Raw genomic sequence first — 13617 nt, 5'->3', positions numbered from 1 at the left:
AATTGTTAAATACTAGTCAGCTTTGTTTAATGGAAAATATAAAAATTAGAATGTTATTTATTTTCATATACTTTTCAAAATATGTTGGACTCTAGAGGTCTTCTTAGTGTTTCTGCTAGGTATACTGCATTGTGAAATCTGTTCGTAAATGTTAATAATTGGTGGCTACAAATGATTACACTGAAAAAGGGAAGAACATAACAAATCTGAGTTGCCATACATTTTAGGGGAAAAAAGTAAATACTTTATTTTGTTGATACTGAAGCTAAAAATACACAAAATTATTTTATTGTACAAGATTCTTTTTAATACATTAAGATTGACACTATGCACTTCTTACAGAAAGTGTTTAAATAAAAGTGATAGTTATTCAAAGAGATTTGCACTTCTAAAATAGTCTCCAAAGCCAATGCCATTTACACAGACATATTTGGAATTTTCCCTTTTCATGATTATGCTCGAGATTTATCATTTCAAACTTATTTGACACACTTTCTCTATGGTGATATGTGGTTGGGGCCACCAACTAGGCTTAGAAGGTGAATTACACATAGCCTGTATTTTCTAGTTTTCTCTTTCCTACTGCCAAATGTTAGCTTGTAGCAGCAGACTGCATTCATTGTTTTGGGTAGAAGGAAACTCCCAGCCCTAATTTCAACCCCATGTTTGAGAAATCTGGAATAAATAGAATCCTGTGAAGAGTTTAAATATTGTTCTGTTGAATAGTACCTCTGGTGTGTATTCCTGTGTTATAAGAAACAAACACTAAAATGTCTTTGCTTGAGAAGGATGTGTTTATCCTTATCTGAAGTGTCCTGGGGAAGGGTGTCTTTACTGTTGAAATAAGATACAGTTTTATTTTGTTAAAGTAGTAATTTGAAAAGTTAATTTTAAAGTTAATTTATTGAATTGAATTTCCTTTTACATTAGACAATAGACTAATATGTTAACCCTTTTAGTTTAGAGGACTTCTCATGTGCTCACACAATATTCATTTTAATGCCATTGGTCCCAATTATCCTGTTAAGACACTTGAGAATTCTGGTCAGTTATCACTCCTTATTAGATTACAGGTTACTTTGCTTTGGGTATTTCAACTGATTGCTTAATATGTTTTACAAGGAAGTCCTACAAGGTGTGACCACAACATGATGAGGCTAAACTTTAAATACTATGACTAGATCTTATACAGGGAATACGTAATCTGAATATGTGATTTTCAAATGACCTGAACACTTTCAGCTAATTGGCTTCCATCTTCCCATTAGAGTCTCTTTTCATTGCTTCTGCCACCATGGTTTCTTGAGTCCAAAATCTTTCCCTCCATTCTCTATGGAGGTTGGTGGTTTTTCTTTACTGTCTCCTTCCCTGTTAATCGCCTAGTCATCAGAACGTCTGTGCCAAACAGTGTAATTTCTTAAGGATCAAATAAGTTTGAGGTGTCAATTCTGAGTTTCTTTACAGCATAAGCCATTGGAAGCCAATGTATTTTACTATTTAAACACAAATGTCTCAAGAGTTAATCATTATGATTGTTCCCAAATCAGTAAAAGTTCTGTATCTAAATATATTGCCCTTTAAAGTGTTCTTTTACGGAGGCTATGTGCTTATTCTTGTAAGGCAGCCACTGCTCCAAGCCTATTTGAAACTAGATTCCAGGATATAAAGGGAAACAAGGATTCTTGAGAGGGTGATGGAGATATCCTGTATCTTGATTTTGGCTGGTGCTTCCAGGGACATATACAGCTCTGAAAACTCACCAATTTGTACACTTTAAATGGATGCAGGCAATTGTACATAAATTATTTTTCAGTAAAGCTAATTAGGGGAAAAAAAAAAAACTTGATTGCTAAGAGCAATTCCAGGTCACTTTACAAATCCCAGAAGAGACAGTCTCATTATTTTATAATTGTGTCTGTCAAGGTGCCTATTGTGTAATAGCACTTGAAAAAAAATTTTTTTTTTTAACTAGAGAAAGTGGTACTGAGCTGGACCACCCCATATTTTACCAAATGTGGATCTAAAATTACTTTTGACCATTTCAAAATTTCTAAAAGTTAAATATTAAAGGATCATGATTTTCTACCATTGAGGATATTCTGAGATTGTATTGTGGACTTTGAAAGTCATTTCAAAAGCAGAAGTACAAAGTGGTTTGAGTAATGGCATCATCATTAGAATATGGGTGTGGCTTTTTAAGGTGACTACTTTAAAGGACAATATTGATTTGAGTGCATAAGTTCTGGTATGTTTATGAAAATATCAGTCATTATCCTATTTTATGTTTATTTCAAATTTATAAGGCTAAAAGATGATAGCAGGTATATAATCTGGCTTTTTGCCATAGGACCTTTCCTTAATTTTAGCTTTCATTTCTCTTTCATGCTGTTTTCATAAACATGCTTTATTTCTTAGATGAAATTTGAAGAAATTGATCTTTCCAATAATTGCCTAAAATGTACATATTTATGAAAGCCCATTTGTGATACTGCACTATAAATGTAGTGTGTTGAACTTATATTTACAATGATCCCAAAGTTGAGAACTTGTTAATATCTGAAATTCAACCCAAATGTGACCTAAAATTTGAAAAATGATTTAGAAGTGGTTCTGTTTTCATATATTGTTGCAGTTTTTGAATGTTGTTAAAGGAGAAATGGTGATGTTAATGTTTCAATTAACCATTTTAAATTACATTTTAAAATCAGGTGACTCATCTCAATTTGGTCATCCAAAAAATTGACAATTTGGTGGTTTAGCCCCATGTTTTAAAGTGCATATCCTCACTTGTCCTTACTTCAAAAGCTTTTCCAACCATCTCTTTAATATACTATCACCATCTAAGTTTCCCAATCCCATAAAAAATTCAAAGCCTCCTTTCTTCTTTAACAAGGATCAGCTTTAAGAATTGTGTAAGACTGGAGAACTGTCAAGAGGGTTCCTAGGTTGGAAGGCAGTTGGTGGCAATGAATATTTTGGAAATATATTGAACTTCTGGGAAAAAATATAAAATGGCCAAACTCAGCTTAATTGCACTTTCAAGTGGCTGGCTACCTTAGGCTTAAATAAAAGGCACATTTCCACCTATTCGTTCAAGTGCTACTGAGGACAGTGCCTTTTGTGTGCATGTGTATAAACTCCTGGGATGTTAGGATGCCCCCAAACCTGCTAAAGTCAAAGGGTAAATATGCTGAAAAATGGTGAAAATGACCTTCACGTTGCCAGCCATTCTTGTCTACTTCTTCAGTTAGTCTTTTTTGATTCTATCAAGTCACTTAGAGTTATAAAGAACGTTTTTTGAGGGGGAGGAGAGTAGGACAGATACATGCTACTTTCATGGGTATATAACAGTTGATTACAATGACCAAAAGTTGTGGGCTGTTTATGTTCCTACAGAAATTGTTTGCCTTTATTTGTGTAGTAACAGGAAGCCTCTAGAGCATTCACAACTTTTCACATCATATAAAAAAACTAGCTTTTTGGCATAAGGGCATTCCACTTAGTTTTAAATTTAAATATAATAATTCTTAATATGTATATGTCTCTTAGGTACCACAAATGTTGATGGTATATCTTTAGGAAAAGAATGAACACAGCTCAGATCCAATAATCAAGTACCAGATACAAATCCACTCAAGTCGGGGATAACACAAATACTGAGCCTCAAGATGCTAGAGCACCTTGGCTTGCTGCCTCTGTCATTCCAGCAGTTAACTCTGTTTCTTAAACATTCCATTTTTTAAAAGTAAAGCTCTCACAAGGCACCCACTAACACCTCCTCTGGATCACCATGCCATAGATGAAAATTCTAGGCTACATACTAGCATATGAATGAGTATTAACACTTCGAAGTATGTACCAAATCTCAGGTATACAGTAAATCTGAAATAGGCAGACTTACTTTATTTTGCCAAAAATGTGTATTTAAAATTTTTCCAGTTAATTTATTCTGATCTAAATGCCTTTTTTTTTTTTTAAACAAAACCAGGAACCTCAGATCTTGATAGCTCTCAATATAAAAGTGCTACAGAAGATGCTATCATGGCAGTTCATTTTGGCAGTTCCTCACACCTCAGGAAATGTCTCCATTGAAAAGTTATTCCTGCTTCCCTCTCTTCAAAATGATCTAGTAATTACCTAAAGGGATAAAGAGCCAAAGGCAGAACAATCAAATGCTATTAAGTTTTGTTATGTGTGTGTATGTATATACACAGATATGTTCTCACTTTTACAGACATACACCAGAAGGCAAAGCAAGCCAAAACTGACATCTGTTGGAAAAAAGGTACTGGAAGGTTTATTGGAAATATAACGGCAATGATGTTTTTCTGTGCTAAAGTAAAGCTCACTTTTATTTGGGGTACTCAGTTCCCACTGATGAGTTCTACACCAACAAGTTAGCTATTTGGAGCAATTATCTAGATAAGCAAGCCAAATAATCTAAAATATCCTGTTTTGAGGCAAAGTTGCAGGGGTTGAAGGTAGGGAAAGCTGGGAAGTAGGTATGAAGAGGTTATTTAAATGATCTGAACCCTTGGATCAATTTGCATTGACTACATTTATATGAGCAATCTTTTGAAAACTTGATTACCAATAAAATATGCTAAATTTTTCTTAGGTACCTTTATTTTTATTTATTTTTGAGACAGAGTCTTGCTCTGGCTGGAGTACAGTGGCATGATTTCAGCTCACTGCAACCTCGGCCTCCCAGGTTCAAGCGATTCTCATGCCTCAGCCTCCAGAGTAGCTGGGACTACTGGTGTGTACCAGCATGCCCAGCTAATTTTTGTATTTTTAGTAGATAGAGACAGGTTCGCCATGTTGGCCAGGCTGATCTCAAACTCCTGGACTCAAATGAACTGCCCACTTCGACCTCCCAAAGTGCTGGGATTATAGGAGTGAGCTACCATGCCCAGCCTCAATTTTTCTTAGCTATTTTAAACAAAGGATTTGCTGCCTATCTTCAAGTACTCTTTACCTGATGATTTCACAAACCAAAGTCTGGACCACTAAAACTATTAGTGAAAACACCACTTGAGTTTCACCCATGATGCAACATGAATGCCAATGGTTATTTGTATTTTCAGGCTAAGGTATGGCCTCATATTTATCTCTGAAGTTCCCACTGAAGTTTTCAGAGGAGGTTTGTACTCCCATAAGAACTATAAAGTTCTTTTTTGGAAAAAGTATTAAGTCGAAAAGTGGAGGCCTTCATTTTTTTAAAAATCATATTGCAGGCAGATATTTATGACTTAGCTGAAACAGCGTAAGTTAGGTCACAGTGGAATAAAAAATGATTCTGGGAGGCAGAGAGAATGGAATTTTTTAATATTTCCATTTAAGTAGACAGAAGCATAACTTGGAGCATTTATATCCCTGTAAAGTTTGGCATCTTCCAAAAACGATTTTAAATTTAGAAACTTTATTTTTGTATTTCACTGGACTTAAAGCTAGAGGTGGAGGAGATACTTAAACAATGGTCACTTTCTAATATAATTCACATATTTTATTTTTAATTTTTACCCTTATTAGGGAGACTTTATGAGATCAAATAAATGAATCCAAGTGTCTGGAAGTGATAAGCCAACTGTATGGTAGGTGGACCATGATATGGATATTTTAGATAAGTAGTAAATGATTTTTGTATTATTTGTGTTTGATTTTACAGTACATTTTAAAAATTACATTTAAATATGTCAGTCTAAAGTTTTCGGAGTTCACAGCATTTTGGAGTTCACAATGGGAAAATGAAGTGGCCATTACAGATACCACAACAAAAGGGTATCCTGTAATGGCCACTTCATTTTCACATTGCCTATATATAACATACATGCTTACTAATAAATGTCTTCTGTAATCTAGAAGATTTCAGTTTACCGACCGGCTCTGTGACCTTGAGCAAGTCATTGTCCTTCTCTGGGCTTCTTTATTTTCTATTTGTAAAACATGAGGTTGGAATAGAGTAAATCTTTTATAAAATTCTCTTTTAGTTCTTAACTTTTTATGTTTTTAAGTTAACTGTCAAGTTGGCTTATAATTCCTCTAGGGCAGGTGTCCCCAAACTACGGCCCGTGGGCCGCATGCGGCCCCCTGAGGCCATTTATCCGGCCCCCCGCCGCACTTCAGGAAAGGGCATCTCTTTCATTGGTGGTCAATGAGAGGAGCACAGTATGTGGTGGCCCTTCAACGGTCTGAGGGACAGTGAACTGGCCCCCTGTGTAAAAAGTTTGGGGACGCCTGCTCTAGGATCAGAGGATATACCTAAGCATTTTCACTTGAAGTACCTTTTGTGGTATCTGATCAAGAGAGTAAGAAGGTGAACACAATCTTTCTTTTCCTACTTTGTGTGAATTAGAGTTAATAAAAATGTTGGTGTCACTAATATGGAAGTTAGGGCAATAGCTGTTTAGCTTTAATCCCTATCCTAAAGCAGGCTTCACTATAGCTAGTAAAGTTCTAAGCTCAAGTCACAACAACAATAACCCTGAGAAGATCTGAAAAGGAATGTACTCCTGTGACATATGACACGGGTTCTTTCAGTAGTAGAGATTGATTTACACATATGATGTCTTTAGAATATAACAGAAGACTTTTGGAATACAGTTCCACGCCTGGCTAGCCTGTTTTCTGATGAGTTGATAAGGTCACTGTTAGAACAATTATACATAAGTTTTCAGAAGTGATATACATTTCTGAGAAAAACATGTTTTTATGAAATAGGGTTATCTGCTATTTCTTTTGGTGCTGTTAATATGAGTTAGGAAGGTAGCCCAGGTTCTATTATTATTCAAAGTGAATTTGACAATTTGGAAAGCTGAATCTGTAACTTCAGAAACCTTTCTGGAAAGTAACCTATTATAAAATGTCAAGGACATTTATGACAGTCTCAGTGAAGCAGGGGAGAAATTGATTTGAGTGAAAAAACACTTCAGATATGATCAAGGAATTATTTTGGGACAACCTCTTGCCAAATGAGTCTTGATGCAGCTTTTACACTTGATCACTTTTCCCTGGGTCTGAGGCTTTATTCTTCAAAACCTCCTCCTATTTCTGGCCCTTTCCCCTCCATTTGGCTCTTCTCTAGGCTATTGAAAGAGATGGAAATCCAAATAACAGAAATCACACTATTAAAAGCAACTTTGGAGGCATATTTGCAGTGTTTGAAAATTCCTCATTTCTCTTTTACCAGAAATTACATACGTTAATCTAAATGGATTTCTACTGGTGTTGACATTTAAAAGACCAGGGTGACACCTAACTATTTTACTTTTCTGGGCTATACACTATTAATTTAATCTCTAGGATTCAGACCTAAAGTTTTTTCAGGTCATATGTTAGAATCTAAATTGAGGAAACCTTTGTGCTAATGTTGGTAAAAAACAAAAAACAAAAACAAAAAAAACAACAAAAAAAAAACCCGCCCTTGCTCAGCAGGTTCTGAGTGGTTATCAAGTCTAAAATGATGATCATATGCATTATGGACTTTATTTTTTAACTTGAACCATTGTATTCTGATGAGGTACTCTTAAGCTGTGGAAAAGAATATGTTTGGATGTATAAATACAGCTTTCTTTTAAGACAGTAGAATTTGGATCACGTTTATAATTCCATGAATCCACTAGGGTTGTTATGTTTTATATTTAACATAATTTACACATGCAATTCCACTGCCCCAATGAATATTAAAACTGCAATGTGAATTAAGTTATCTCGACCTAAAATTGCCATTTTATAAAGCAATTAATTAAAATTAAGATGCTCTTTTCTCATATTTTGACACTTCAGCAATATGACATTTTTCTGATAAAATATTTCAAATTCAGGCTTTTAGAAATGCTTTGATAGCAATGATAATTATAACTATCAACAGAATAGGACCTGACAAATACGACAACTATTTTTCTTGCCAATGTATGAGATGTAGTGACTACTGGTTAGAGTGTAGTAGAAGTTTTTAAAAAACAGCACAAATTCTCAATACTAATTTTGATACTATCAAATTTTAAAATGTAAGATAACTGAAACACACAAACACAGGAAAAGAATTCACCTAACTTATTAGATATAACATATACTATGGGGTAAATATTTGAGTGGCACATATTAGGAAACTAACACATCTTTAAGAAACAAGAAAACTCAACAGCCCCCACAATAAGAAGTTGTAGTGTCTAAGAACGAAACAAGTCACTTATACCTAGAAACTACAAGCTGACAATTCTTTGGAATCTCTTCAGCCTCCCTTTGATGCTGTTCATTGAACCAGCATGGGCCGTGTGTAGCACTGAATGGCAACAAAGATAGGCAGGGTAGGTTGCCTTATCTGATAGCTGATGGGGACTGCTAACCACATCCCTCAGCTCTGTGGGAAAATGGCATGAAATCCTGAGGATGGTCAGGAATCTGTGTGGCAGCAACAGCAAGGTGGCACCTGGGGCTTCAAGTAAGCATGGGTAATAAAATCAAAGAAAAAGGGTGAAGCACCCAACTGCACCTTGCTAATTAGGTGCAACACTCTTTCAGTTGGTTGTAAGATGGGCTTAGTGTTTATAGGTATAAAAAGGCAAAAAATAATGTAATAAAACAACAAAAATGGAGAATGTGGCTATAAAAGATGGTGCAAATGGGAGTTTCACTCTCCTTTTTGGGGGGCAGGGGCAGTAAGGGAATCATATCTTGTGTCACCTCTGAGAGCAAGGAAATGACAAATTTCTGTTGAGTTCCAGAACAGATGATAAGGACTTGACTTAGAGCCGAGTTGTAACTTGTTCTTCCTGTCCATCACCCCATTTGTGCATGAGCAAGTCACAAGCCTCTCCCCAAGTTTCAAATACATCCTCTGAGGAGTCTAAAAGTTTAGAATTTGAGGAGCAGATGCTGGATGCACAGTGAAGAGAGCTGGAACAGGCTAGAGGGCATTCACTGCTCTGAGCAGCGCCCTGGACTTCACCTAATTCTACCTCACTGAGGTTAATTTCACTTTGAGCACAGGCCTCTGCTTTCCCTTTCTCCATCTGAGAATATCTGATGTCCTGCCACATACAGTGCTGCTGAACAATTCCACCAGAAATTGTGTACATTGGCTCTGAACTGGGTTCAGACATATGACCATTAAATTTGGAGAATAGGAGACCCAGTTTCTTGAGAGAAGGACCCATGAAGGAGCGTTTGCTTGATGACTCAGCTTTTGACTTTCCCTGGGCACCACTGGATCTTGGCATGGTTCTGATGAGAGGTGGCCCATGGCAAGCCTTTTTCTTGCAGCCTAAATTAAAAGAGACACTCTTGGATTTGGCCCGAGCCCCACCACTGCCATCATTAGTATCATCTCTCTGAGAGAGTTCAGTGCTGCTGGTGGAAAAGCTTCTCCTTGGGTGTTTTCTATTTCCCAAGAGGTCAAGAACTTCATATCGGAAGCTGGAGATGTCTTGCTTTAATTCCTAGGAAAAGAGAAGGGACACATTATGTCAGGAAGCTTGGTCTTTATTTCAAAGTAGGCACATTAGATACCTTTGGAATGTTCCAGGTTTTTTCCTAGTAACAAATCACAAAATATGAGAAAAATCTGCTATTATGCAAATGCAAGAAAAACATATTAATAATTCCATGGGCACAGCTGGCCATTGGCAAAATTGTACAATGGGTAAAGTTGATTCAGGATTAGTTAACACTGTAGTAGTGATTAGTCTGTTGAGGCACTTTCATAATGACTAACTCCTGCTGAAGTATTAACTAACAAGGTATTAGATTGGGACACTGGCTCTTACAGGTGTCTGCATATAAAAGATATGCATATTCCTACTGAAGAAGAAAAAGCTTTAGGACTCTAAGAAGTGAAACTAGCAAAGTGGAATGTCAGGTGATGAGACTGCTGTTTTGAGACTTGTTCAAGTCTCTATGAAATGTCTTCTGTCTCCAACTGGCTGCTTACATACTGGGTTGTTTCTTTAAAAGTCAAGCTGAAATCTGTTCATGTCCTTGCCCTGCTTAAAACTTGTTACTAACCTGTCACTGACTTTAGGAGAAAGTAGAAATGCCTTACCATGGACTACAAGGTTTTTCAAGGCCTAGTACCAGTTGCTTTCTCCAGTTCCATCTTTCTTCTCTTTTCCCAGGCTCTCTACCGGACACATTCTCCCTTCCCTGTGGGTCTTTGCCTGTGCTGTTCTCTCTGTCTAGAACACTCTTCTCCCCAATTCCCTTTTATTTGGCTGGCTTCTCTTTCAAGCCTCAGCTTAAGCATCACTTCCTTTGGAAAGTCTGTATTGACTCCCTAAGTCTCAGTTGAGTGTCCCTCCTCTCTGTGTTTCCACAGTGTCCTGTGTTTAACTTGTCAGAATATACAATTGTTCATTGCCCTATATTGTTTGTCATGCCTTCAAAGTAGGAGTTGATTAAATCTTGCTCCCCACTGTACCAGAGCACTTAGCACTTAATGTGCTTGAAACATAGCAGATCCTTGGTAGATGAGTTATGTCTATGAATAAGGATAAGGCCTTTCTGTGTGCCTTGGAAAATATAGATGTGTTCTAGGATAGGATTTCTCAACCTTGGCGCTGTTGATGTTGGGCTGGATAATTCTTGTTGTGGGAAGCTGTCCTGCTCATTTTAGGATGCTTAGTAGTAACTTTGTCTTTACTGTCCAGATGCCAGCCTGACAACCAAAAATATCTCCAGGCAGTGCCAAATGTGATCTTGGGACAAAATTGCCCCTGGTTGAAAACATTTGTTTTAGGCTAATGCCACTAGTAGAATTTTCATGTTTAATGGTAGAGTTTCTTAAGACCTTAGATTTAATAACAGATTTTTTAGTCTTAAATTTTTAAGTAAAGAAGATCTTTAAGTCTCCAGGCACTTCCCTTTGCTTCCCATTCCCTCACCACCATGCATCCTTACCATATCATTTAAAGCATTCAATGTCCACACTGAGAAATGCCCAGAATATTAAAAGAATGCATACAGAGGATTTCTTTCATTCATAACACTGATTGTGGTGTGACATACATTGCTAAAATCTGTCCATCTACTGGATGAGAGACAATTCTAAGAGAATAAGCATTGTAATGGGCTTTGCTGTATTGTAAGCAGATGAAATTCTGTCACTAGAAACCTCACACACTATGAAGATTAAATGAAGCTTATGATATGTAAAATGAGAAACCACTTCATGATTAAATTACCTTAAAATTTTCTTCTGTTAGCCCCTCATTTGTTTTGGAATTTCTTATCATAGCAGCCACATATCTTTTGACTAAATTCCTGATAACTTCCTGGAATCAAAAAAAAAACAAAAATAAAAAAAAACCATGAAGCATTCAGTTTTTTCTCAGACTTTCAGTAAAATAAGAAACTTACATAGGAAATAAAATGTGCTTAGACCTTCTTTGCAGTAGGAAATCCTCACAGGAGCCAGCCTTTCATTGTAAAAAATGAGTTAAGTCCATTAGCTAAACAACTATTATGTCTCTGAATTCAGTGGCAGAATCAAATTCACCCTAAAGGAAATTTTTTTACCCAAGCATAAGGTAAGCATGTATTCACATTTATAGAATAATGAGAGTGGAATAATCCTTGCATGGTCATACAGTTAACATTATTTTCCTTTAGGATAGATTACACGTTAACATTCCTAGTAAAATGAGAGGGTTTTTTTCCCCTCCTTTTATAAAATTAAGAGAGTCTTCTTCAGAGTCACTAAGTCTGCTGATTTTAATGTCCACTAATTACATAGTGAAGATATTTTTTGCATAGTCAATCTACACTTCTCATTTACAGGAATGTCCTCTTTGCAGTTAGCCTCCAGGGGAATGGTCACTACAATTTGTATTAGTGATGATGATGATGATGATAGCTACCACTTATGGCTACGTGTCATGCAACACATGCACATATACATATTATACGTACTCATCACTCAATTTTCATAACTCTAAGTTAAGTTTTATTACTATCTCAATGTTACAGATGAGGAATTCAAGGCTCAATGAGGCTGACTCATCCAATATTAACACAACTACTAAGTGTCAAGATCAGACTTTCATTCTACTTCAGTCTCATTTCAAGGCCAATGTAATAGTAGCCAATGCTATATTTATTGCTTCTGCTACTATGTGTACTTGAGGAAGTCAATGAGATGTGCAGAAATCTTTTTTTTGTTGTTGTTGTTATTGTTGAGGGCTATTAAGGAGAAAATGAAGGCACTGAATCTTGCTTAAGATTTATTATTGTAAAAACAACATTTGAAGTTGGGAGTAGGGAGAGAAGGTTTACATACAAAATACTTTATTTTCTGCTTCTCTTTGTTAGTTATGGCCTAAGGGGAACAAAGTTAGGAGAAGTGACCTATAAAATAAGGATGGATTTCTCAGAAATGCTGTAGAACATTTTTCTACTTTGGGTTTCTTTTCATCAGGACAGTGAGAGATAGTTGTCTCTTATTTGTGATTTGCAAGGATTACTCTTAAGAGATGTTGTGATATTTGTATGCTCGGTTGTTTTCTAGCTGATGAGCAGAGTGCCCTAATGTTTATTAGGTTTATTACTTTTTTTTTTTTAACAAAATGCTGAAGTGCTTCTCTATTTCTTTGATTAAAGTCACGTTGTAATTTATCAAGATCTAAGTTCCTGACATTCAGATAAGCTTTTACTTCATTAAGGTTAGTTTCCTATTGTTATATATTTCCATTGCCCTATGTACTTTTTCCTCATGGCAGTTTCTATCCTTGTAATCACTTAATTTTAATACGATCATCCGTTGGTATACTCTGGGGATTGGTCCCAGGACCCCCACCCCATGTACCAAAATCCATGCATACTTAAGTCCTGCAGTCATCTTGCAGGATCTGCAGATACAAAAAGTCTGCCCTTTTGTATATGTGGATTTTACATCCCACGAATACTATATTTTTTATTTGCATTTGGTTGAAAAAATCTGCCTATAAGTCGATCTACACAGTTCGAACCTCTATTGTTCAAGAGTTAACTATAATTTTAAGGGCTTATTATTTTATCCCTGCTAGATAATAAATCTCATACAAACAGAAAGATTTCATCTTTTTTGTTCATAGTCATTTTTCTAGTAGCTAGCATAGCGTTTGATGTACAGGAGGTACTCATATATTTGAGTGACCAACCACATATTCTATTTTATGTAATTTCAAAAAAGAAAGTTTGTTGCTGATCAAGCTGAGGGGGTGCATAAGGGCCATGAACAGGATTATAAAGCAGGTGATTCCACTTGAAAGAGGTACTTCAGCCTTTGATAGATTACAGCCTTTTCAAGCCTCCTATCCCAGTCAAATGGGATTGTGTCCAGACACAGCCAGAGTGGAGTTTGTTTCTCCTCCACAGAACCAACCAACAACTATTGTGCTTCATCCCTGTGAGGAAGTTTTACCTGATAATGTTGATTTTGTATCAGGCTGTCGGCATTGCGATCCTGTAATTGAAAATAGACAGAGATGTTACATCAACAGTCTCTCAGCACCCTATCCACCTACCCATCTGAATTTATTTCTAAATATTAGGACTGGAGAATGATGCAGGAACTCCTGCCTGACAAAGCTCCAAAGCAAATGTGTGTTGGAATTACTTTATGATGTTGAAAATAGTGAGTGT

At 36.3% G+C, this 13617-nt stretch overlaps 1 protein-coding gene across 2 annotated transcripts in view; it reads right to left on the bottom strand.

Moving 5' to 3' along the window:
* Positions 1-234: 234 nt before the first annotated feature.
* TRPC5 (transient receptor potential cation channel subfamily C member 5) overlaps positions 235-13617 on the bottom strand; it is a 303299-nt gene continuing 289916 nt past the window's right edge. For both annotated transcript variants that reach the window (XM_074391488.1, XM_074391487.1), the window contains 3 exons: positions 13397-13438; positions 11181-11270; positions 235-9440 (listed from right to left, as the gene is read on the bottom strand). In XM_074391488.1, the coding sequence (XP_074247589.1) occupies positions 8748-9440; positions 11181-11270; positions 13397-13438 (825 nt within the window). In that variant the 3' untranslated portion in view covers positions 235-8747. The remainder of the gene's footprint in view (positions 9441-11180; positions 11271-13396; positions 13439-13617) is intronic.

This window comes from Saimiri boliviensis, chromosome X (genome assembly GCF_048565385.1).
Source record: "Saimiri boliviensis isolate mSaiBol1 chromosome X, mSaiBol1.pri, whole genome shotgun sequence".
Taxonomy (NCBI): domain Eukaryota; kingdom Metazoa; phylum Chordata; class Mammalia; order Primates; family Cebidae; genus Saimiri; species Saimiri boliviensis.
The sequence above is the reverse complement of the archived record's forward strand: the minus strand, read 5'-3'. Positions and strand labels throughout refer to the sequence as shown.